Source organism: Lineus longissimus, chromosome 5 (genome assembly GCF_910592395.1).
Source record: "Lineus longissimus chromosome 5, tnLinLong1.2, whole genome shotgun sequence".
In the NCBI taxonomy this organism is placed as follows: domain Eukaryota; kingdom Metazoa; phylum Nemertea; class Pilidiophora; order Heteronemertea; family Lineidae; genus Lineus; species Lineus longissimus.
Genome location: NC_088312.1, coordinates 8,995,648 through 9,018,889, shown reverse-complemented (window position 1 = coordinate 9,018,889; position 23,242 = coordinate 8,995,648). Strand labels below are relative to the sequence as shown.

At 39.3% G+C, this 23,242-nt stretch overlaps 1 protein-coding gene across 3 annotated transcripts in view; it reads left to right on the top strand.

The window, feature by feature from the left end:
* The window catches only part of LOC135487497 (spondin-1-like), a 101,467-nt gene that overhangs the window by 13,626 nt on the left and 64,599 nt on the right, over positions 1-23,242 (top strand). For all 3 annotated transcript variants that reach the window (XM_064771214.1, XM_064771215.1, XM_064771216.1), the window contains exon 2: positions 18,147-18,250. In XM_064771214.1, coding sequence (XP_064627284.1) covers positions 18,147-18,250 — 104 coding nt within the window. The remainder of the gene's footprint in view (positions 1-18,146; positions 18,251-23,242) is intronic.

Genomic DNA, 23,242 nt, shown 5'->3' with positions numbered 1-23,242 from the left:
TTAGCTCACCTCTCGGGAGCTGATACGATACCATGGCATCCGTCGTCTGTTGGCGCCCCTCGTCGTCGTCGGTTAGCGGAGCATGTTTCATCACCGCCAGGGCTAGATGGCTAAAACTTGGTGTGATGGTAGCTTTGGGCAATATGCCCGGACTTATTTTTCTTTTTCTCGATATGACCTACTTTCTGGCCTCCAGGCGGCCATCTTGGAAATGGGTTTTTTGCGTTTTTGAAGCTAATGGTGGTACGTAGAGTGACGAAATTTTTATGGTGGGTGTGTCTTAAGGTTAAATGACATATCACCCGGGTTTTTTATTTGACCTACTTGAATCAAATTTTAATGGAATGAAAATTGGTGAAACTAGCCTGAAATTTTTGTGCCCATATCCACTGCAAATGACATGCATGCATTACATTACCCGAGGTGAGCACATTTCATTCAGCCAATAAATCACTGGATTGGTACTAAAACCAAAATCACTTGTGTGCTAGTATCAAAATATCCAGCTCATCAACCAGATCCGTTAGCTTGGCAACATGACCAAACTATGATATCAATAATTCAACGCCATAGTAGGTTAATGACGCTGTCGCATGGGCACACATCTACTTAGGTGATTAGAAAGGCAGGTTTCATCAGGGCGGCAGGGAACGCCAAAGTTCATGGCGATAGGAAATCGTGGATGTGTGTAAACAATGACGTGTAACAGGCCAAACATGTTCCACTGAGTTAGAGATCAAACGCACCGAGTCATTTCATATTACATTTACGTCTTTTTTGATAGTCATCTGCTTCAATTTTGTAGTCTCAGGGGATCGACTATCAAAGACTTGTTGCTGGTTGGAGCACGTTAACCCTAAATGCACCTACCTTTGTATTTCGGCATTATCTGACATGAAAGCTACACAAATGGTACCCGCCAGGCACTGAAGATGTCACTCTTTTTATTCTAGAGGAAGTTGAATAGCCTCCTGCCAGTTTTCCTTTCATCAAAGGGCGAGGTTAGGAAGTTTATGTCGTTAGATGCCAGTCGAGAAATAGAGCAAACTCAATTATTTCACTGAAGTATTATTATTTCATTGAAAAGTTGGATGGTGTATACAACAAGTATTCAGTGACACCATGCCACAAATTGCTTCATCCTCAAAGTATCAAATTGGCAACAAAAGATATATTTTACAGTGAATAAGCCAACCCACAGATATCTGTTTTTTCTGGCTATCTCGGTATCATTTCTACATCCTCGGACTAAAAAAACCTGACAGTGGTCCCTCGACAGTAACCTTATTACCAAAGTAAGGAAGAAAAAGAAACCCACTCGAAATAAATAAGTCATATCACTATCTATAATGAGGATTTTTTTGTACTTTTTCTTTGTGACCGACGAGCAAGAGTATCTTGCAAAGGTTGAGCAGAAGCTCTCTTAGGTTATTTGATGATATCTACGTCTCCTTACCACCCACTCCTGCATTACTTTGATTACCGGGTAGTGGATACTTTAAAGGCCTACAACATTTGTTAACAATTTGAAATTTGTATTAGAATTTGAATATTTCCAATTGTGTGAATACATATTGAATATAAATTTCAACATTGCCATTGTGTTGACAGATACTCTATGTACCAAGTTTCAGCCAAAGTGCATGCATGACACCTCTGCACTACAGCATTGAGTGTGATTCAATTTCTGTTTCCTGACCTGGTGTAAACCCTTTAAACTTATTCCCTTAGCAAGTTCACTTGGCCATGGAAGGTTGAGGTAAATCTCAGGTGGTGGGAGAACGCTGCGAACTGATTCATTTGCAAGAGTTAAGCAGAAGAGGTCAAATTGAATTGCAGATCTTGGTGACATTTGTTCTGAATGAGATTCTGGACGATGGTGTATTTCTTGTGTTGGTATGGGGTAAGAAATGATTTGATTGATGCAAAAAGATGGCTTGATATCAATAGAGCAAGATGGTGCAGCAGCTGTTTTTTTGTGAAGAGTTGATGGGATCTGCCAGTGAAAGAAGACAATGGCAAAGGTCTCTTGGACTTTTAATGGCTTAAACCATCATGTTGCTGTTAAGTATCAAGTAAGTTTATCAAGGAATGATAAAGGTTTGCTCAGGAAGTGATTTGATCATACTTTTATTGAGTTATAGGAACATGTGTTGAAGATTTTAGCGGTGAGTTCGAAAGTGTCAGTTTATATTGTTGCAAGATTGGAATGGATGAGGTGTTGGCATCTTCAAGTGATCCATTTTGAGTGGAATAGTTTAGGGGTGCAATGATGCTTGAGATAACTGGCTACGGCTTAACTCTGACACATTTTCATCCATCATCCTGGTGAACCGATATGTTACTGCATATAATTGACACATTGAATGGCCATCAGTCAAGTCACAAATGTGACAAGTCAAATACCAAACAAAAAAGGTTACAGCAGATTCTAGAGGATGTTGAATCATGTATGACAGCTATTTGCCTAGGGGCATTTGACATTTGGGTGAAGTTGCATCGAACCACTTGTCGATACTGCCTGTGGACTTGGCTGATAAATTGCTGTTTTGTAGATGAAATAGCTGGTCAATAAGGACTAGACTTGGGATCCAAATCACTTGGACCACCTATACATTTCACAGTAGATTAGACTGAATACTTTAGACTGACTTAACAGAGTGCCATTTCTATACTACTTGGCAGTTTCGAGTTCTCATTAGGGTGACATTATAATGAAAGACCACGAGGCATTTGCTCCGCGTCATTAGACAGAAACACACAGACTCATCAGTGAAAGTTCTCTTGGCACCAATCACCATAACTGCTTTCTGCCATTTGGCCATTTCAAGAAAAGTTGTATTGATAATGCCACAGTGACTTGGACCAAGCATATTGATAAAGTGAGACATTTGAATGTGATCAGTGCCCCGAGGTAAATTCAATATACTTGATGTCAGTTATAGAATGTTGTAGTGCTCTTCGCATGTTTGCTGGTCCATGTCACCATTTGGTTTCCAAATACGAAGCGATATATATCTTTCTTGCCCTTGGTCGATCTTTCACAGACATTTGATGTAATCAGCACCAAGAGTATATGTATTCATAGTCGGCACCATGCTAATATTGACCAGCTATGGCTGAAGTTGCTATCAGTCAATAATAACCACTTTAAAAATGTGAAAATTGATGCAAAAGAACTTCTATCTGTGAATTCTTTTCAGTTTTGGCACAATTTTGGATAGGCAAATAGGTTCTTCTCGTGTTACTCGAAAAAGTTTCAATGGGTCTTGTACAGGAATTTTGGCATCTTGACACAGAACAGGTAGTGAATATGTTGATCATCTTCAAGTTTAAGAGCCAGCAAATATTATTTTTGATGTCATATGGGTTCATTAGGTCTGGTGAATTTGGTGATGAAGCTCATTGACTCCATTCCCTACACTCAAGTTGGTTCTAAAATATTATGATATCATAAAAATATGGTGGCATTTTGATCTAAGTCCTGTTTAGTGGGATATTTTGGTACATTAATGGTGACTTGGTGCAATATGTATAGAGCACGGGCGGATCTAGGAATCCAAGAAAAAGGGGTGCAACTGTGAAGCAAGAGAGCTTTTTTTACATCATTTTCCAAAAGATAATTAAAGATGGAAAGAATTTTGCAAATAAAGTTAGGGCACACACCGCCTGTATCTATGTCTGTAGAAATGCAAGGGGAGGTAACCAACACCCCTTGTGCTTTCAGCATCTCAAACTCCTTTATTGTCATATGTCTGAAAGACTGAACCCACCCCTCATCTCCTGTCTCGTCCATTGATTTACCAAACAGAACATGTTGCTGGTGGTCGTGATTGCCCAAAGATCACCTAACGTAGAATGGTTATCGGTGATCAGTTTGAGATAACAAGCCCATAATGGGGCCCACCAACCTATCATTTTCTCTGCAGGCGACCTCTCCATTAGAATACCATATAAAGATGTCGATGGATGACAGAAGGACTCTCTTAAGAAAAGTCAACGATCTCATTATGATCATCCAGCTGGGGCATTATTGGGAAATGATCCTTGTTGCTTTGGGCATCAAAGAGTTCGTGATGTTTGACATGCTCGGGTCACACTCATTATAGGTTGTTGTGTATGTAAAGACGAAATATCAGTCAGGTTTATCATGTCTCGTGACGAAAGGAAATTAAAAAGGGAAACATGGTTTACAGATTTTACTTTGTTAATTTGGCTGAAAGTTGAGGGTCAAAATGTGGTTATCTTGGCCACTAGGGAAAGTTGTGGACCTGGTTCAGGGTCTGCGCCTGATGGGTTTGATCCTGATAGGTTCTAGAGCCAGCTTTGTTATGTGCGTGAGTGAGGGTCAATTGCACTAGTCAACTTGTTAAAGGGAAGCTACTGTCAGAAGCCAAGTGAGCCAGATTAAGTTTCACCAAGTGGCTTATAGGTGTCGCATCTATCTCACAGTAGACTGGCCGTATTTGCACTTATACTCAGTGCAACCAGGACCAGTTCCCTAACTGCCAATCCTGCCTGTAGTCCACCGAGTGGAAAGCCCTTTCACTCCTGAACACTGATGATTACATAGGTCCTGAGCCAGTTCTATGTACCATTCTCATAATTATTCCTATCATAGACTTGTCAGACATATGGACCCTTCAACCTCAGGGGAGCCCACAAACTCACATGAATATCAAATCAGTTCGCCTCCTCAACTTTTACCATCCCGGTCCAAGATTCTTCACCCTGGGTATCATCTGTCAATGAAATAACTTATTCCTCACAGATCGCTGGTTATCTTGCCAGAAGTGTGCCCTCGAGCAAAATAATGTCATTTATGATATGAAAAAGATCCGGTAAAAGGTATTTCACTTGAGTTGGTCAGAGGAAATAGACTGAGCCAGTTAGGTGGAATATATGTATTCTCTGGGGGTTACTGGAGCTGATACTGGTGAAGCGATATGGTGTGGTTATATTCTATCTATGATACATGTATAATTACAAAACCTACAGGCATTTGGCATTTTACAAAGATTCTTGTGGATTTATGTCTTGTGAACATCAGGTACAATGTATGTCAACTTGTTTTCCAACTCCTGATAAAATGTGTTTATCGATTCAAAGATTCATTTTATATTTGGCTTTAATTTAATGAAGCCCTGCCATACCAACTGTGAAATAAATTCCAGGTTCTTGTACTCAAATAGAAAGAACACTATATTTTTCTGTCTGATGATGCGAGAATCACGCAACATATCTTCAATTCATGAAATTCTGATCATCTCACGTGAACTTTTTCATAAGAACATGTTAGAAAAGAATAGTTATACAGTAATGAAGCAAAAAATGTGTGAAGGTTTTGTTATTTCGTGAAAAGAGTTCTATTGAACTGGCTTGCAATTTTGCCTAATATCATATCCATTCGAGTGAGAACTTGAATTCCTGCAAAAATGTTAGCCTTTGTTCAAAAAGGATTCCGTATTTTTCCATGCAGTGGAGCAGGGAAGTGCAAAATGGTAGAATTCCTCTTGCTCAGTGAGGCCATTTTAAAGTATTTGATTTCTGACATTTCAGGGAAGAAAGATGCTGGAACTAAGATGATTAGGGTGGGATCAATCAGGGAGATAATTGACAGGGATCAATCAAGGATATATGGACAGAAATCAATCAAGGAGATGATTGATTGGAAGCATGAAATCAATGGTCACATATGTGCATACCGAGCTTTGATGGTTGGTCGGGTACAGTGAAGAAGGTTGTTAGTTGAAGCGTCATTGGCGTCACAGTGGTAATCAGCTTACCACACAATTTTGATAAATTGGTAGTGTCGTTTTAAAACTCAACTACACATTACTGCAAGCTTCTTTTGGCGATAATGAAGCCTTTGGAATACATGTAGTTCAAAAGTTGTCTAAAGGATAGACTTATTCTTAGAACATCTTTTTGCAAGTTTTAGCAAATACTTTTTGCACTGCTTGAGGATATTTCACAAGTATACTTGCAGCTCCAATTATCTTCAAGCCACCTAGGGACACCATGGTCTCCCATAGCATTAACCTGCTGAATTCATAATTGCACGATAATGACTGTAATGAGAGGAGGGCAGGTGGTTTGAACCACCCACTGCACCAATTACTTCCCAGAGGTACATTTGCCTTGGTTGAGAAAAGGCAAAGAGTATATGCATATCTCGTTGTCAAAGATATATGTAAGGGCATTCTGTGTTGAGGCATTTTGAGATTGTAATATTGATAGTTTTGTTTTGGCACTAGCAGCACCCACTACCTCTTTATCTGCTTGGTGTAGATGTGACCAATCCAATTATGAAGTAGTCGATCACATGCCCATTGTACACCTATGATAACTATATTGTGTATCAGTTTGTAGTAATGATCATGATATGCTAGGGACATGATATTTTTAAACAGAATTACCAGCTCCTAAGACTGCTTTTCTGATAAAAAACTAAAACCTTTGCTCTGCAGTGTAAAGGCAGCTTATAACTGCGCTGATTTAAGTCAATGTTTACATGGACATTTCATTACTGATGATTTGGAGCTCAGATTGCTGTTTAAATTGAAGAAGAAGATGACTAAAGGATGCCAATGACAAGATAACACGCATCTCATACATGACGCCGTCATCTGAAAGGCCGATCATGAATTTTATCCCCTTTGTGGACATTAAATCACCCATAAATCGGAGGCTGTGTAAACGAAGATTGCTATTTGATATTCTGAAAGGACGAGGTCAGAGATAGTGGTCCTTTAAAGTGCTTCTTGATGGATTTGTGCAGCAGGTTGTTGCAACAAATCATTTGAGTATTGTAAAGGGTAGAACAAAAAAACTGTGTAGAAAGTTTTGATATAACAATTAGCCTGGGATGAATCATTGATTGCTGTGACCTTCGATCATTATCAAACCTAGCGATGGCTGTCAGTTTTTTCCTACAGACGAGTGATATTTTTATCACTCATCGTAGCAATAATAGTCACTGGTTGCAGCGATGAAATTTGCTCCTTTGCAGGGTGCTTTAGACAGTTTGACCCATCGGAGACCTTGTGAATTTCAGCAAACATGATACAGTTATAATGGTGCGTGAACAGAACGATTAGAGCAAGCGAGTATGCCAGTTAGAACACTCTGTTAGTCACCCGTCATTAAATCGAGAAATTATCCCGGCTTCTCATGACTAATCTCCCCTCCACAGTCCAAGAGCTGATGGATTATCGTCTGCCCCCAGGGTAGACCTTCATCACTCAGAACTGCTGACCAATCGTCCTGTCCTTTCAAACGACATCACCCTGCGACCATGAATCGCCCAGCATCGCCGAGAATCGCCTCAATCTGTAGGGAACTGACCCCGCCCCGAGCTAATTCCTATTAATCGTGACAGATTGAAAACAAATGGTTCTTGAAATTGGTTGGGAGGTATGTTGCAGATGTCAGTTATTGCGCCTCCATGATTTAATCTTGTTGCAGCCATATTACCCCTTCGCTCAAGGTTATAAGGCATACACCCATAAGACCAATCGCATTGATGACTATACCTTTATTACATCTAAATTTGATGGATTTGCAATGTCTCCGGGGTGGGGGGAAGAAGTCAGTTTGACCCTTGGATGCACTCTGATTTGGGTGGCCCTCTGCTCTTTGCCTCAAAGGATTTTGTTTGGGTATTTGTTGAAGGGGTCCCACAGAAGAATAACAGATTGAATTTGGTAATTCAGGCAATTTTCTTTCTAACAAATGTAAGGAGGTAGACAGACTCTTGCAGGAAATCAAACTTTCTTTAATAAAGGCTACATCCATAACATGACAGGACCTATAATGCTGTGAGTCACAGAAAGACACAATCGTTCATCTGGTTTGGACTTAAGATTCTGTGCTTGTCGTCTGCTATGAGCCATTAACGACAATACTATTGTTGTTCCTTGCTGTAAGTCTGCAGGGGGATCTCCACCCCTATCAATGCTTAATTAAATTAGTCAATTAACAGGGTAATAGTCAGAGATGCGCCTCAGCTCTTTGGCATCAGAAACACATGCACGCTGTCGGTGCATTGTGATAAATGAAAAATTGAACCCGAGAGAATCGCGCATCACAAATTGATTGCAATTGTCCTGCGCTGCATCAGTATCTAAGACGATTCCGTCATTTTTACGACGTATCTTGCTTTCACTACGTTTCTAATGACGGCACTGGTGTTCCCATAAGCCTTCGTTCTTTACGATCGTCACTTTATTGGAATTGGTTGTGTAGTCTAAGTATGCTGAATCATGGGATTTCCCTTTGGTGTTGCCAAGCAATTGACATTTCACTGTTTAACCCCTTGGGTACAATTTGAAATTGGGGATAAATCAATACGTCAATTGAGTTTGTTTTCCAATAAGCTTAAATCTTGCAATTCAAATGCATCTTTTCTCTTGAGGAAATAAAGTTATTCTGGACAGAATACTCGTTCAAATCATCCCAATGACATTAGGGATGTTAAGGAGCACCTACTTAAAAGTATATCACATGACCTTTAAATCTTATTTTAAGAAAGACATAAAGTTAATTCAAAGAGATTTAAAGACTCTCATTACTCTACTCTACTCTACTCTACTCTAATGAGGACTCTACCACATTCACCAGAGCATAACCACAACTTGTTTGAATGGCCATTAAACAGCAAACACCTGCTCCAAACCAACCAAATTTCGAATCGAAATCAAATGAAATGAAATCCAATTCTCTTTGGTTTCACTGTTAGTCTCATCATCGCTGTAACGTGACCTCAAAATCTCAAATCACCTTTTCACACTCTTGCTTGACACACGTTACACCTGCGCTGGGTAATAATCATCAACCTAATGGTTCTTTTATTGACCAAGCCCTGCCTTTAGATCTCATCTGAAAAGATGGCTTGCTGTGGAATAATGTGGTCCTGGGACCTCATTAAGGCTTCCGGTCCGCCGGTCACGTGACTGATAAATGCCAGGTTTCAGTGAATTTGTGTTCAAAAGAACCGCCTTACAGCAATTTTTGTTTTATTAAGTTGAGCCACAAGCTATACAATGAACACGAAAGTCGTCGTAGGCAGCTGATATCACGAAAGGCGAAGGCCAAATAAGGTTAAGACATGGTTCCCATCATGACTTGGGGACTGGATTCGGCTCTTCCATATCTGATGTCGAACATCACCAAATATGCCAGTGCCACATATCTGGAGACAAGCCTGTCCTATTTAGCAGACACCTGATATACCAGTAACATTCTACCACTTATTACCCCAGGACATTCGAGTTCACTACGCAATTTTCACCTGCGTTGGCAAGTAAATGCACTCTCGTTACTTCCTTTGTAGTTGCAGTAAATTGCCGTGTTCCTGCGTACGTCATTTAAGTATCACGCATTGCCATCAATTATGACAAGTCGACTTATCTGCAGAAAAAAATGGGCGAAGAATGCTCTGCCACAGGTGGGGGAGACATGAGAAATTGGGGGTAATTATGGGAACCCGGACAAGATCATGAATACTGCAACATGGGGAAAAAATTAAGGGTTTTTACAATTAATCCTGATGTACGCAGCAGTGCAAAAATATTTGCAATAAGTTGTTCACAAGTACTGTATTGGTATGAATATTGGCCTTGGTTGCAGTTTTTTAAAGATAATTGGTGTTTTTCGTGATGGACTACACGTTGTAGGTTGTTTCACCGCTGTAGCAGAGCCAAGGAGAAACACTTACAATGCATAGCCTGTCACACGAATCTACACTCAGGATAGGAGACGTACAGTTTTGCAAGATGTATAGTATTTGATGCTTGTATTTGCATTTGTACCGTCCGTGTCGAATTCAGATTTGTTCGGTATCTTCCAAAATGATGGTAATACCCCTCTTCTAACCCATAAATGCTTCCATCACATTAGAATATCAATTCTTTGAAAAATAACTGATCTGTGGAACAAGATCAGTCTGATCCGTGGAACAAGATCAGTCTGATCCGTGGAACAAGATCGAAAGAAGGTTCAGTGCCAGACTCAATTACATTATTTTCAATCTGTTTTTCCATTTTTCTCAGACAACTCAATTTCGTTTTATATTCCTCAGGTTTTTTAGTCCTCTAGTCCTCCAAGTGAAGTTCCATCTCAACAACCCCTGTCTGTTTCACCCTATCTTTGGTGTGAATGAGCTGATGTATCATCAGTGATGCTGAATGAATGGAGAGGTGTTGACACGAAGTAAACCCCTCGGCACTTTAATCTCACCAAACATTGAAATCTAAAAGCTCTTGGCCAGCATCACTGAAATTAAATTGCTTTCCTCAGAGGTTGGTAGTGGGATCGTCTCTCTTTATTTTCGTCAATCTCTTTCTCAATGGATTATTGATCATGTCGTTGGAGTAAAATGGGAACTGAGAGCCTCATTAAGGGTTGTTGTTTAAACATAAGTAGAAATAAGATAGCCCATGTTTGCAAGGATTCTCATATGTTATTTTTAGATACCAGTAGTAAGAAACAAGTTTTGTCAGTAAGAAATGATAAATTGATTGGGAAACAAGCATAAAGAGTCATGATGTCTACAAACTTGATTTCAGAGAGGATTTCTTTACTTTCTTGTTGACAGTTTTGAACTTGATGATGCAACAATTGCTTTGATGCCAACTTGGATGTGCAAGATTCGCTTTCAGTATAACAGAGTTCATTACATTGAACTTTACTTTCATTACACTAAGCACTCCCAGGAACACAACAACCGTGGTTATATTTGTCTGTATCGGAAAAGTTCTCAATTGATCAAACTAGCTTCAGGGTAACATGTACTTCTAGCGGAGCTGTTGTCTTGAAAAACATTGAATAGTGATCCAGAATGTCATGCGAAGCTACTTTTCTTCTCTTGGGTCCAATCCATCCAGGCATGATACATTGTAACTTTTTGCCAATGAGATGATGCAAAGGCTCTTTTCTCTCGTGACCATTCACTCAATTTTTTCGAGGAAAATCAGAGTAAAATCAGTTCCTAAGCTTCCTGACAGAGATTGATACATTTGGGCTGAGGTAATTATGCAACCAACAGGCTGGCTGGTCTCCATTTGGAGTTGGAAGTAATTTGCACACAGATAATTAACCTGCATTGGTGAATGAGTTAGATATCAACGGCATAATGGTTATAGCAGCGGGCAAATTACCAGGAGGATGTAGGTTCCACTTCTGGATGGATCACCGCTGTATCATCTCATGTCCTTGGGTAAGCCACCTAACCCTACATTGCTTCACTCAACCCAGGATTGTAAAATGGTATGAGGCTTCCCAGGGAGTTAACATGCAATAGACCAGCATCCTAGGGGGAGTGATGCTCCAAGTCACCGTAAGTGACAGAATTCTTGAGAAGCTCTGGTCTAATGAGTTGTGTGCAGCTCAGCCAATAGCCCAGCAGACTTTAAGTAACTTTAATTAACCCACTGATAGAGTTACCTACTGGTGATGGTCAAGTTGACGGCAAACCAGACTTGCTTGTGTGGACAAGTCTACCTGATTATAGACAATGTCAGAGCTGGTTGAAGAATAAGCTTCTTTTAAATTCCCTGAGAATGTCTGGGCTTTGTCTTTTATGGTTGTCTTTGGATGGTGCTGATTGGCTCCAAGCAATTCCAACACCTGTTAAACGATAGCAAATCAATTACCTGCTCCTAAGAGAAAGTAGGAGATGGTTTTGATCGATCCCGTCATAGATCTTTTACTGAGTTATTGAACACTGTCAGCTCCAGTCACTTTCCTTGCCTGCCATATGTTTGTGAATTCCTTCAGCTGCTGGAGGCACCAATTTCCCTGGTCCTATTAACTCTGGGAACATTTCTGTGGTACTGATATTGCTTTTAGCATTTTCTGTCATTGAAGAAGTCTTACTCTTTTGTACCAAAGCCATTTGTCAATTTGCTGCAAAAGGCTATGAGAGAGAAAAGCGTAAGTGTCTAGGAACTGAAAAAGCCTGCTTGAGAAACAACAGCTGTTTAAGTCATGTTGTTCTTTGGCCATTTTCATCAACTTGGGTATCTCTCATTGTTGGTCATTTCACTTGTAGCATCAGTTCTTGTGGAGGAGGAAGACCTCTTGTATCAAGGCCGTCCATTTGCTGTGAACACATGGTAGGAAAGTGACAAGAGCTTGAAATGGAAAAAAGCAATTTCTCGGCGGGCGTAATGCATGAAGCCTGAGAAGGATGCTATTGATCAAGGGAACCGGATCACTTGTACCACAGCTGTTTCAATGATGCTTGGTGATTGCTTTCTTCCCAATCTACAAGAAGGTCAAATTGGTTGGTTGGTATTGGTCTGTAGATCACTTCCTCGTCTCTTGCGTTGTGTGTTTCTTTTGTGTTAGGATGACAGCAATAAAAAGTCACTTCTAGAAAGGGCAAACAAACACTTGTCATTCCCCCTTCTACGCACTGAAAACAATATAACCCTCACCCAAATTCATGATGCAGAATGCTGCATATTATAGTTTGTATCACTAATATCTTGTAATATTGTTTAAAGATGACTTGAAGGAGCAGGGGTCAAGTTTAAGAAGTTGAAAAATATGTCTCAGCAGCCACAAAATCTGCTAAAAGTAGCCAGTCTTATGATAGCCATGAGTATTTTTGCACCTCGGCTTTACATCAATTCTCAGTACAGCCTTCCAAATCTCTGAGCCAGGAAAAGTAATGCTTGCTCTTCTCCTAATCCTCTCGTGTCGTTAATGACATCCGAGAAAATTCTTGCTGCTGCACATTGAAATTTGCTAGAAGCAAACATTTATCCCTATAAATCTTTGCTGAAAGTAACCTCTCTGAGCTAACTGCTGCCAAGAGTTTTTGCAACTCGAATTTGCAGTGATTCTGTTTACAGAAACCCACATCAAGGAATCTGTACCATGAAAAACAGCTTGCCACCTAATCCCTCATGTCCGCCTTGACGTCTCTTCCAGCCATCACTTGTGGCATGGACACATTCTCCACTTGCTGCAGACTCACTGTCGGCCTGTCAGCATGACTCATCAACATCTGAGAGTCCGGAAATGGAATTATCCAATTGATTGGCCCAAATTGATATTGATCATGCTTTTTCTTTTCTTAGTTGCTGCTCATGCGATGTTAAAGCTTTTCTTCATTCTTGTTCATGATGGCCAATGTGTTTGGGGTCCCTAACTGGCTTGGGATTCATTCCTTTACAATCCGTTTAATGATGTTCAGATTCTTTGTGGTTCGAGGTATTTTTTAGTGCCCTTGGGGCAATTGTTAAAAAAGGTTCTCAAAGTGGTACACTAGTTCAGATGCAGTGGCAGATTCATTGGAATGAATCGGCGAGCAACTGGGAATTTCCTCAGTTAAAAATAGAGAAAAGAAGTTTCTTTGATGTGACTTATCATGGTTTAGCAATTCCAGCTTTGTCTGATTATGATCCGAGAATGTCTTACCAGTGTTGAGTTGACGTCCGTCCTTTCTTTATGGACATAGTAAAGGTTTACAAAGGTGAAATTCAGGACCACAATTCAATCTTTCTACATTCACCATTTATCACAACAGTACATTTCTGGTAAAGACTTCATTTCAACATTGTGTGGCTTCAGTATACATTAGAACATCAGATATCGCTTACAGCCATGACTGTCTTGACATCATGTCTTCAACTACCTCATTCTCCGCAAAGGTGAGCTATGTCAGCATAATCATCTCCGTGTTTGCCTAATTACCTTCAATTAGGATATTTAGGGTAAGATGCTCCAACGAAAAACCATACAGCTGACGTGAAGATGACAAAGTTCAAGAAATAAAGGTGTGTTGTTGACGTGTTTGTTGACTGGGTCGTGGAGAGGTGAAGGATGAACACTGATTTTGCTGTCAGTTGGTGATAATGACATGGTTTTATGCACTGGAAAGCTTGAAGAGCTGAAGTTCCATCTCACACTCAATTGTTTACATGCTATCTATTACATATGCTTTTGAAATATCATATTTCTACATTGCATGGAGAGAAATTTCAATTACTAAAAGGATTAAAGATAGTTCACAAAAAGATGTATGTGAAGTTCCTTTGGCAGTTTCAACTTGAAGAGTTATCTTGCTATTGAGAGTCCTTTTCCATGCATAATCTGAATCTTTAATCTTGTACTCTATAAATGTTTTCAAAAATCATGTTTTTCTTTACCATGTGAGCAGGCTGTAGCTGCCTGACTAACTTTGAGAGATTACCTCAGCTCACCACCCCCTACCCAGTATCAGTGATAGTCTCATTTTCTGGCTCCATTCAAGATGTTCTTTTGAAACATATGTTGGAATCACTTCTTAACAGACATGGTTGATCAAGTTGTAGAAGATCACCTTGCTGATTCATTACAATAAATGCACTGAGATGTTTGGTGCACCTGATTCATGCACCCATCAAGTTGTTGAAGATTTTTTTACCCATTTAGTCTGAATCTCTTGGATGCTGTCGTACCCCTGCAGATCAAATCCTTTTGGTGATATCAGACTATGAAACCCAGGCTCCAAATTTAACAGCCACATCTTGAAGTCGGAAACAGCTAGCACTCTCAGTTTGAGTAAAGAATTCCGTACTCATTGAGTTGTGTTTCTGTGGTTGATGACTCTTAGTATCTCACTCTGGTTCAAGCTGCATGTCTACCAATGAGTTCAGAGAAATGGTCTTTTGTGTGCAAGTTCACGCTTATCTTCTCATGCTCAGTCAAACCTACTCAAATTTGATCCAAGAGTAATTTTAGCTGTCACAAAAAGTTGCAATTTCTGACAGCAAAGATTACAACAGTCAGACTTGTCAAATGTTGGAGTACAAAGCTAAATCTTGTTAAAAATGAGAATTACACTTGAGAATGTCATGATGAAAAGTGGCATGATTCATGATCCCTCCCCACTTGGTTCCATTTGCCCCGTACTCCTGCAGAGACCACAATAAGAACTTTTAACTTTTTTTCACTGGAGATATTTCAATTGTCTCAATGACTTTTTAGCTGTAAAAGCAAAAGCAAAAGGTTTGTTGAGATTTTTGTGGAGTCGTGATGCATCTTGATGGAGTGGTGGAGTCAGAAGATGTCATTCTTTCGCTGGTGTGTTCGTCGTAGATGACCCTTGATAAATTCTGCAATATAATGACAAAGTCATCACAGAGCTTTCTATAGAAATTCTCCTAGGTCCAGAGACTACGAGTCATTTTGATGACTGATAATTTTTCGTGCAACAATAGTTTTTTTTGTTCGTTTTCCAAACATTCCTCTAATTGAACTTCTCATTGATGAATCATCAATGGAGGCATCCCTTGCCACTTGCAGAGAAATGAGAATCGTGTTCCTTGGTGCTGTTGGGACTCACTCGGGCAGACATAATCAACTGACTTAAACTGTTTTTTCATAAGAGGAATCTTAGTATAAGGTTCTATCAATCAACAAAGTTCAAGGACAGGCAAGATATCTTCTTTCAGTTGGAAGGGATGCCATTGAAAACCAGATGCAGCTGGTGGAAAAGGTTTCATTCTTACTGCAAGCCACCACATTTTTTGTGGGTGTTTTATTTTTGCATGATTTGTGAATAACCTCGATTCAGGAAAATAAATATTGTGAGAAAATATCTTTTTGATAAAAGAAGAAATTTTGTAATCTGCCAAAATAAAGATCATGAGCATTTTGTGAATCAAAAAAATTGAATGAAAAATTGGGTGATTGACAGTGTATCCTTATGATGCAACAATATCTTCTTGTCTTCTCAACATTCCTGAAATCCAACATTTTATCGTGACTCACCAATTAAGATTCCTTTGCGAGTTTCAGGAGTTGCAGAACCATGAAATTCATGGTTCATTGGTTCGATTGAGTCGGTGACCAACGGACTGGAAACTTTGACTGACTTTGATTATTTTGTTCATCTGAGGGATCAATTCTAGAAGAAATCATTACTATTCAAGTACGGATCTTTAGCCGAGGAATTTCAAATGATTCTGTTGGCTCCATCAGAATGTTTATCCAGTCGGTTGGAAAGAATTGGCGAGCTTTGACTTAATGTTTCATTAGAGAAATCAATTTGGGAAGAATCGTCAGTGATTCGAGTTCGAGTTTCATGATAACTTGAACTGAAAAAGCAATGCTGCAGATAGAGTACTCTAAAGGATTTTTAGGTCGAGTTAGGACAAGATGCTTTTTCTAAAGAATCAACATGTAACTTAGGAAGAGTAGTGCATTGTCTCCAGCTAATACATATGACAATAACTGTTCTTGTTAGGATGGAATCACATTAGAGATCTTTGACGTAGGAATCCGGGTGATTCATATCGGATCGTGATTTGGACCAAATTCCAGCACTTTGTTAATTAGTTGTGTTGATTGATCACAATAATGAGATCATCCTCATTAAGGGACAACAAAGATCTGCTTTGCATTCTTTAATTAGGTAAAATGCCCTTATTTTTCTTGAAATTCAAACTTAGTCACACGCTGGTTTGCCTGAAGAATTTGAATTCAAATTGTGAAATATGATACTCTGATTGCAGTCTTCTTTAGGGGCAATGGTGAATCATGTTTCCTACAGGAGACTGCAAAAGATGCCAAAATTACAATTCTAACTTCAATCCAACATTTCGATGGCTTGGTAAGGAGTTAAATTGTCTCTATAAAAGGTTTTTGCATCTGAACAAAAAAGCTTCATTACTCCGCTACAGTAATCAAGAAATCTTTAAAATAGTGTCTATAGTTTCCGTCACTTAGTGCAGCTCTTTGCAGCGAATGATGAGTGAGCGGAACTTCAATTCGAGCTGGCAAGCAATTCTATCGGGTTCTTTGATAATGTTGAGGCAGGTTAGGTATCGTTTGCATACAAAAGCTAAGATGTGTGCGGCTAATGAAAAAACCCAAAATGCACAGGTAGCAGTTAGCGTGAATTATGATCGAAAAGCAATGCTATAAAGCTAGAGTCTGTTGGCAACAATCCGATACAATTTTGGCTTTGTCTTTTTCAACACACAGTATACTGTAACCAGGTATAATGTTTGTGATTGTTTTATTTTCACGGTTTTGGTTGCGAGCGCAACCATTAAACTTGCTAACATTTCAGCGGTAATGGGTTAACCATAAAATTCGCTTCTCGAAAATTCCCATTTTACAGTACCTGCTGTGGTTAACATGGTATAAACATGAGTACAAACTGAGTTGAGGAAGGTATATCGTTTACCACCAAACATCGGTCTCACAGGTTCATTTCACCTCATTGCTCAGAAGTCATCCCTATGTTACTTGAAGACTAATCCACCGATTGGTCTTATCAACTTGAGTTGCCCTTGACTCTACCCTAATTAACCCCATCAGAGATATCTGTCAGGAATTACCTGTGTGAACCCATAGTGTACACAGCTTCGGTATTGATTAGGTGAGCAAGTGGAGTTAATTACTTTACAACACCTATCATTTGCAGCTTTAACATCACTAGTTTGTAGCGTAGTTTTTTCTGGCTATCAATGCCATCTATATGTAAGAGAGTTTTTTCTGGCCCCAAATGCCATCTTTATGTAAGAGGGCTACAAAATATGGCTGGTGCTTGATGCTGATGAACCTGTTACTACAATTTTACGTTATTTCTACTATCATCAATTTAGGCCATTTTAATTCCAATATTGACTTAATGCATCACGAAACATTGCATACGTGTCATCTATATTTAAAGAAGGCCATTTAACTTCCTCCTTTCCCTCTGCTGATTAATTGATGATGTGATGTATTGTTTTGGAAAATGAGCACAATACTCTGATGTTCGATAGCACTTTACAAGGTTGAGAAAATGACTTGAGGTTTCAACTGAAATGGTTGGCAGCCTCTTTGTTGATAGCAATATTAGCACAGGTTTTTGTGAGCTTTACATCCGTTTTGTAGAAATAAGCTAGAACAAGTGACATTCAGGCAAGCTTCTCATCACTTCCTCTTTAGAAAGGTTGACAGTATCTTGTTGTCAAGAATCAAAGCCGGAGTTAACAAGGGTTCTTCGCTGCTGAAACCTGCGGACAAAATGTCTCTTGTCTGCGGATAAAACAAGTCATCGCAGCAAGATCACAGCAATTTAACAGCTTGTTTACAGGATGCTAAAAAGCCCTCTTACCCACAGAATGTTTCTAACTTGTTCATTAATCTTCTCATTTCAGTAACCTTAAATGGTACATATCCGAACCAAAGATTCGAAGCATTCTATCTCGTGGCAGTACCGAAGGATGCTGAAGATGAGACAAATACATTAGGGACATTTCAGGTAAGATACCGCTTTCTTTAAGAGTGCTCTCAGTATTTCAGAACCATTGCAGAAGCCTTTGTCCTGTCCAACCTCAAATTATATACTATAGTGGGTGGCCATACTTCCTACTCTAGGGGACTTAAAGAACCAGCACAAGTGGGTGGAGAATCTTTCTTGAAGAAAAGGGATAACACATAAATGGTCTTTTTAAAGGGACACGCTAGGAGTTAACAATTCTGTTAGCCTAATTCCATGTCTGTCAAACCTTCCAGCACGATACCAGCATCTTGATATAACATCACACCATCTCACTTAATCCCTGATTACTATACTCCAAGATCATCGAATTTCATAGTGACACTGAAAATAGTTGGAATGACACGTTCGACCTTGCCACTGGCGACTGACGGGAACAACAAATTAAGACCTGGATCACTTGATATCATCTTCGTGTTCAACCAGATGGTCACGATGACAAACAATAAGTGATCATGAAAACAAAGGAATGACAATAAAATCTGACATGTTTACTTGAATATTCAAATGGTTTTTGACAATGTTGTACTCAAGGTTGCCTTTTGTTTCCTAATCAAATGATATTTGACAATCTCATACAGTACAGCGAGTTTAAGTCTTAATGAATCGTGACATGTTGCGACTATAATCCCGGGATTTGGAATTTCAGAGTCTCAGGGGTCATTAAGGTAAAACAATAGGATTGACATTGAGCGTAATCTTGGTAAAAGGTTTGACAAGATAATTAACAAGCTTTCAGCATGAGGGTCATTTTGAGTTGCTACATGTAGTGTGGTATCAACTCAGGTTTCTAGAATTTCATTGCGGTAATGTAGTCTGTGATCGAGGTTCATTGTTGAGGTTGGTTGGTCAACAGGACTGTGATATTTTGGCCAAAAAACTCCTGTCCACCTGCGCGTACCATTGAACCTGTCAGTACAGCGTTGCGATATACAAAAAAAGGTCCTTCAAAGAGTTGGTTGCCCGTGACTGATTCACAGCAATTCAAATCTAGTCCCAAAACTACCTTGATATCCTCATGATAAGGTTAGCCCCCAGGGTAAGGTCATCATACTGAAAGAGATCCCGCCTCTCTCATTGACAAGCAAGTGACATTTAGGAACTGGTTGACAACCAGATATAATTGATTAAGCACTCTGGACCCAAAGGTAACTGATTTATTTGTCAAACAGTCTCAAGTCATTGTTATACCATGCATGTCCAACTGATGAGAGAAAGCACGGAAATCAAATCAATGTCACTTTCATCCTATTGTCTTAGGTTGCGGGATGGACTAATTTGTTTATCCCTTTTGCACAATTGGAAGTAATGGCAGATGTTATTATGATGATTGGCATCTGCAACCTTGAATGTCTTGTTTGTCGGTGGGAAGAGTGGACAAATGATGTCATGAGACTTTGTTGAAAACAGGCGATATGGACCTGCAGCTACAGCCTTGCCTCACCAACTTCACCTACCCAAGTACCAAGCAAACGACAGGTTGTAATCAAAATAAAATATAAAATTAACTTAAAATAGAAGACGAGGCATTAGATTCAACTGGTTGGCAAATATTTATTGTGATTTTGAAATGGACTTATTGTATGACAGGATCCACTGTGACGCTTGGGACAGTTTCTCATTTTCTTGCCGATGGGAATGCATTTGGCTCTTCCTGATTCGATAATTCAGTGAGTCAGTCCAGGTTTAGGGTCATCCATTCTTGTGGCGAGTTTATGACAAAATTTTTTGATGTACGAGTCCAATCATGCAATATGACTTGGTGACTAACCGAAGTTCTGAAAACAATGCTGGCCAATTATTTCTTGAGTAACAGGGTTTAGGTCAAGCTGTTCATTTCGTAGTCTTCACACTTTTGACAAATCTCTTCTGTTATTCAGAAACCTCGAGATATCATATGGTACTTTGTGGTCCACCCGTCCAAGATTATTTGAGATTCCCTCTAAGGACAATTGATCCACCTCATCCTCTTACAGGAGAACATGTTTGAAGCAAGTGATTGCTGTTATCGGGGATAAACTTGTCAATAGCATATGCTGCGATGGAGCTGTGATTAATCTGGCGAGAAGATTCCTCTCATTGGGTCAATAAAACGAGCAAGACACCTGCATTGATCACATGGCTGTTTCACCCAACGTGAATGCCCCGGCCTTTACATTTATGTACAAACATGTATGTGAATGTACAGAATGTACATGCGATACTGGCAATTAAAAAATGAAGCTTTTTTCACCCGACTTGAATGTTCTAACTCACACATTTTCTGTCCATATGTTCATTTTTCCTGAAATGTTTTCCTTGTTTTTCAACACTGCTGTCAATTTTGAGAACAGCAAAAAAAAAAGAAGTGTTACAGCACTGAACTCTATTTGTATCGGCATAAAACATTTATATTCAGAAAGATGATTGATTTTCACTGAACTACAAAAAGAAACATAAACCAATATTGTGTCTTCATTTTTAAAAGCACTTAAATCTAATCAATGCTGCCTTAAAAACCTTTAAAAGCAAATATTATTTGATTCCATTAAAAATCAGGTATTTCAGGCTATCAGGCAAATAGTTTTAATGGATTTTCGTGTAATAGCTGATAGTTTACTTTGCCAAATAGAATCTGTTGGCATGGCACTGATGTAAATGCCTGATAATGAGGAAAAAAACTCATACTAGTAGATTCTAAAGATTTCATGTGTTGCAAGTGGATCCTAATATTTAACACTTTACGATAAAAAGCTTGATTGTGGTGAAAAGGACAGTTATACATGACCGGAAATTACCAAGATTCTACCCGTCTTAATTCGTTCCATTTGATCTCTCTTTAGTACGAGAGGAGCCATTTCCTTGCCCATGGCAGGCCATGACTCAAACTGGGTTAGCAGACATAAAACTAAAAATCAACAAACTCATCAAATGATTGGATTTGTATTAGATTGTTTATGGTGACCTTAGGGCCTCAAAGTCATCATGGTTGCTTGTGTTCTTGTGTCTATTCTATCTTAAGTTGGTCTGGACTTGTGTGTATATGATGCACAGAGCAATACATCAATGCACAAGTTGACTCTTGCAATGTTCAGCTGAAAACATCCAAAATATCACTTCAGCTTGGGTTGACTGAGATTCTAATGCATCGCACTGTTGTTATTGCACATGTGGTTCGGGCATACTTGACTTGGACATTCAGTGATGAGTCCTTCATGTCTCACCCATCCACACATAACTTCAGGGGGTGATACTCACTGTCACCCTGTGTATACAACTGATTGATAAATCCGTATGTTCTGGGGCAAATTTGAAAATTATTTGATTTGTAAATCTAACAATGTCAAATGAGTCATAAGTTCATGGCATAAAGCAATTATTTTCGACTGGCCCCATTAGCCGCTAGCCACAATTAGGCTTCAATCATTTGATGATTAATTTCAAGTTTTCGCCCAAATGTTCATCCTTGTATTCGAAATTTGTCACTATATAGAGAGATCACGGACAGAGGAATTTGGATCAGTGGAAACATCAGGTTTGTCATGAACAAGAAGTCTGATAGCCCCCCCCCCCGATCTGATTAAAAATTGCCTTGGTACATTGAATGACTTAGATGGGGACTAGGCAGAATCTAGGGGGTTGAATTGGTGGTCTAGGTGACTAATATGCACAGTTTGGGAACTATAGGTCTGGTTTGACTCACAAATATTCCTCATTTGTACATATGTGAACAGTGCCGATAAACTGTTCAATTGTCGGGATTCCTATCAGCCACTTGGCTCAACCAAATCAGGCACACCTGGCTTCTGCCTATAGCCCCCTTTAATAGCCATTATTTGCTTTTGGTGTACATGGGTGATGCTCTTGCCTCATTTCTGCATTCTGTAGTCCAAAAATATTTAACTAATTCGAGTTCTGGTGTGCTTGTCAACCGGTCGTATGTCCCCTTTTCAGCTGCTCTGTTTTTTCGTCAGGCTGCCTCAGAAATCCCCATAAGCGAGTAACAATGGCGATATGATCAATGTTGCTTATTTCATAAAAGCAATCAAAATCTACCGCCCATATCAAAGCGAGAAGGAGAATGAACCAGTGCTTAATCAGCAGCAAGAATTAATGTAACGTGAACTCAATCTCCGACACAACTGATGGCACATAAAAGAGGAAATAGCAAATATAATCCTCAATCCAGTCTGGACTAAAAAAGCACAAACATTCCAAAATCCACCCGAGGGCAAAATTTGGATTTTTCATCACTTTTTGTTGGGTGTTACAACACTTATGTTCTTGTGTTATTTTAGTAAATGGACACCAGATTTGTCATCAGGCTGAAATCTGTTTTGGATGGCAATCTCTGATCTGTTTGAAGTTGGATAAATCATTTCTTTGAGGATAGCTTTAAAATATGCATTTCTAAGGGGATTTAGGTGTGATGGCAAATTTGTATGAAAGCAGCTTTAAAATACAATGAAACACATTTTAAGAGATGGATGACTATGACACTTTTGTCAGGAGATAAAAAATATGAATATAGAAATTTTTGGTGTGAGATATATTGTCACCATGTATTAGATGTCAGAATGAAGGTTAGTCAAAATGGACTTGCAGTTATAGACTTACAAAGGTATTTCCCCAAATTTCATTGTTCTGTTCGATCTCTAAACCCACGCCAGCCAAGCCGACCTTGAACTACAATCCTTGGTTTAATTGCCTAGAGGCATGGCCAAAAACTGACCTCATCTCATGTTCTGGTCAGATTTCAACAAAAAATTGAAACTTTGATATGATAATATGAATGGACATATGATTTTTTCTTGTAATCTCATATCTTTGATGTGGATATTGCATATGGATATTGTCAAGTCGGTACTGATATGTCCAGCTTGATGCCTCGGGCAGAAAACCTGAACCTTATTCCTTACCTTATTGAATGAATTATCACCAAGACCACTGTCCCTCAAGGCATTTTGTCCCTTATTTGCTAACCCGAGGCATCAC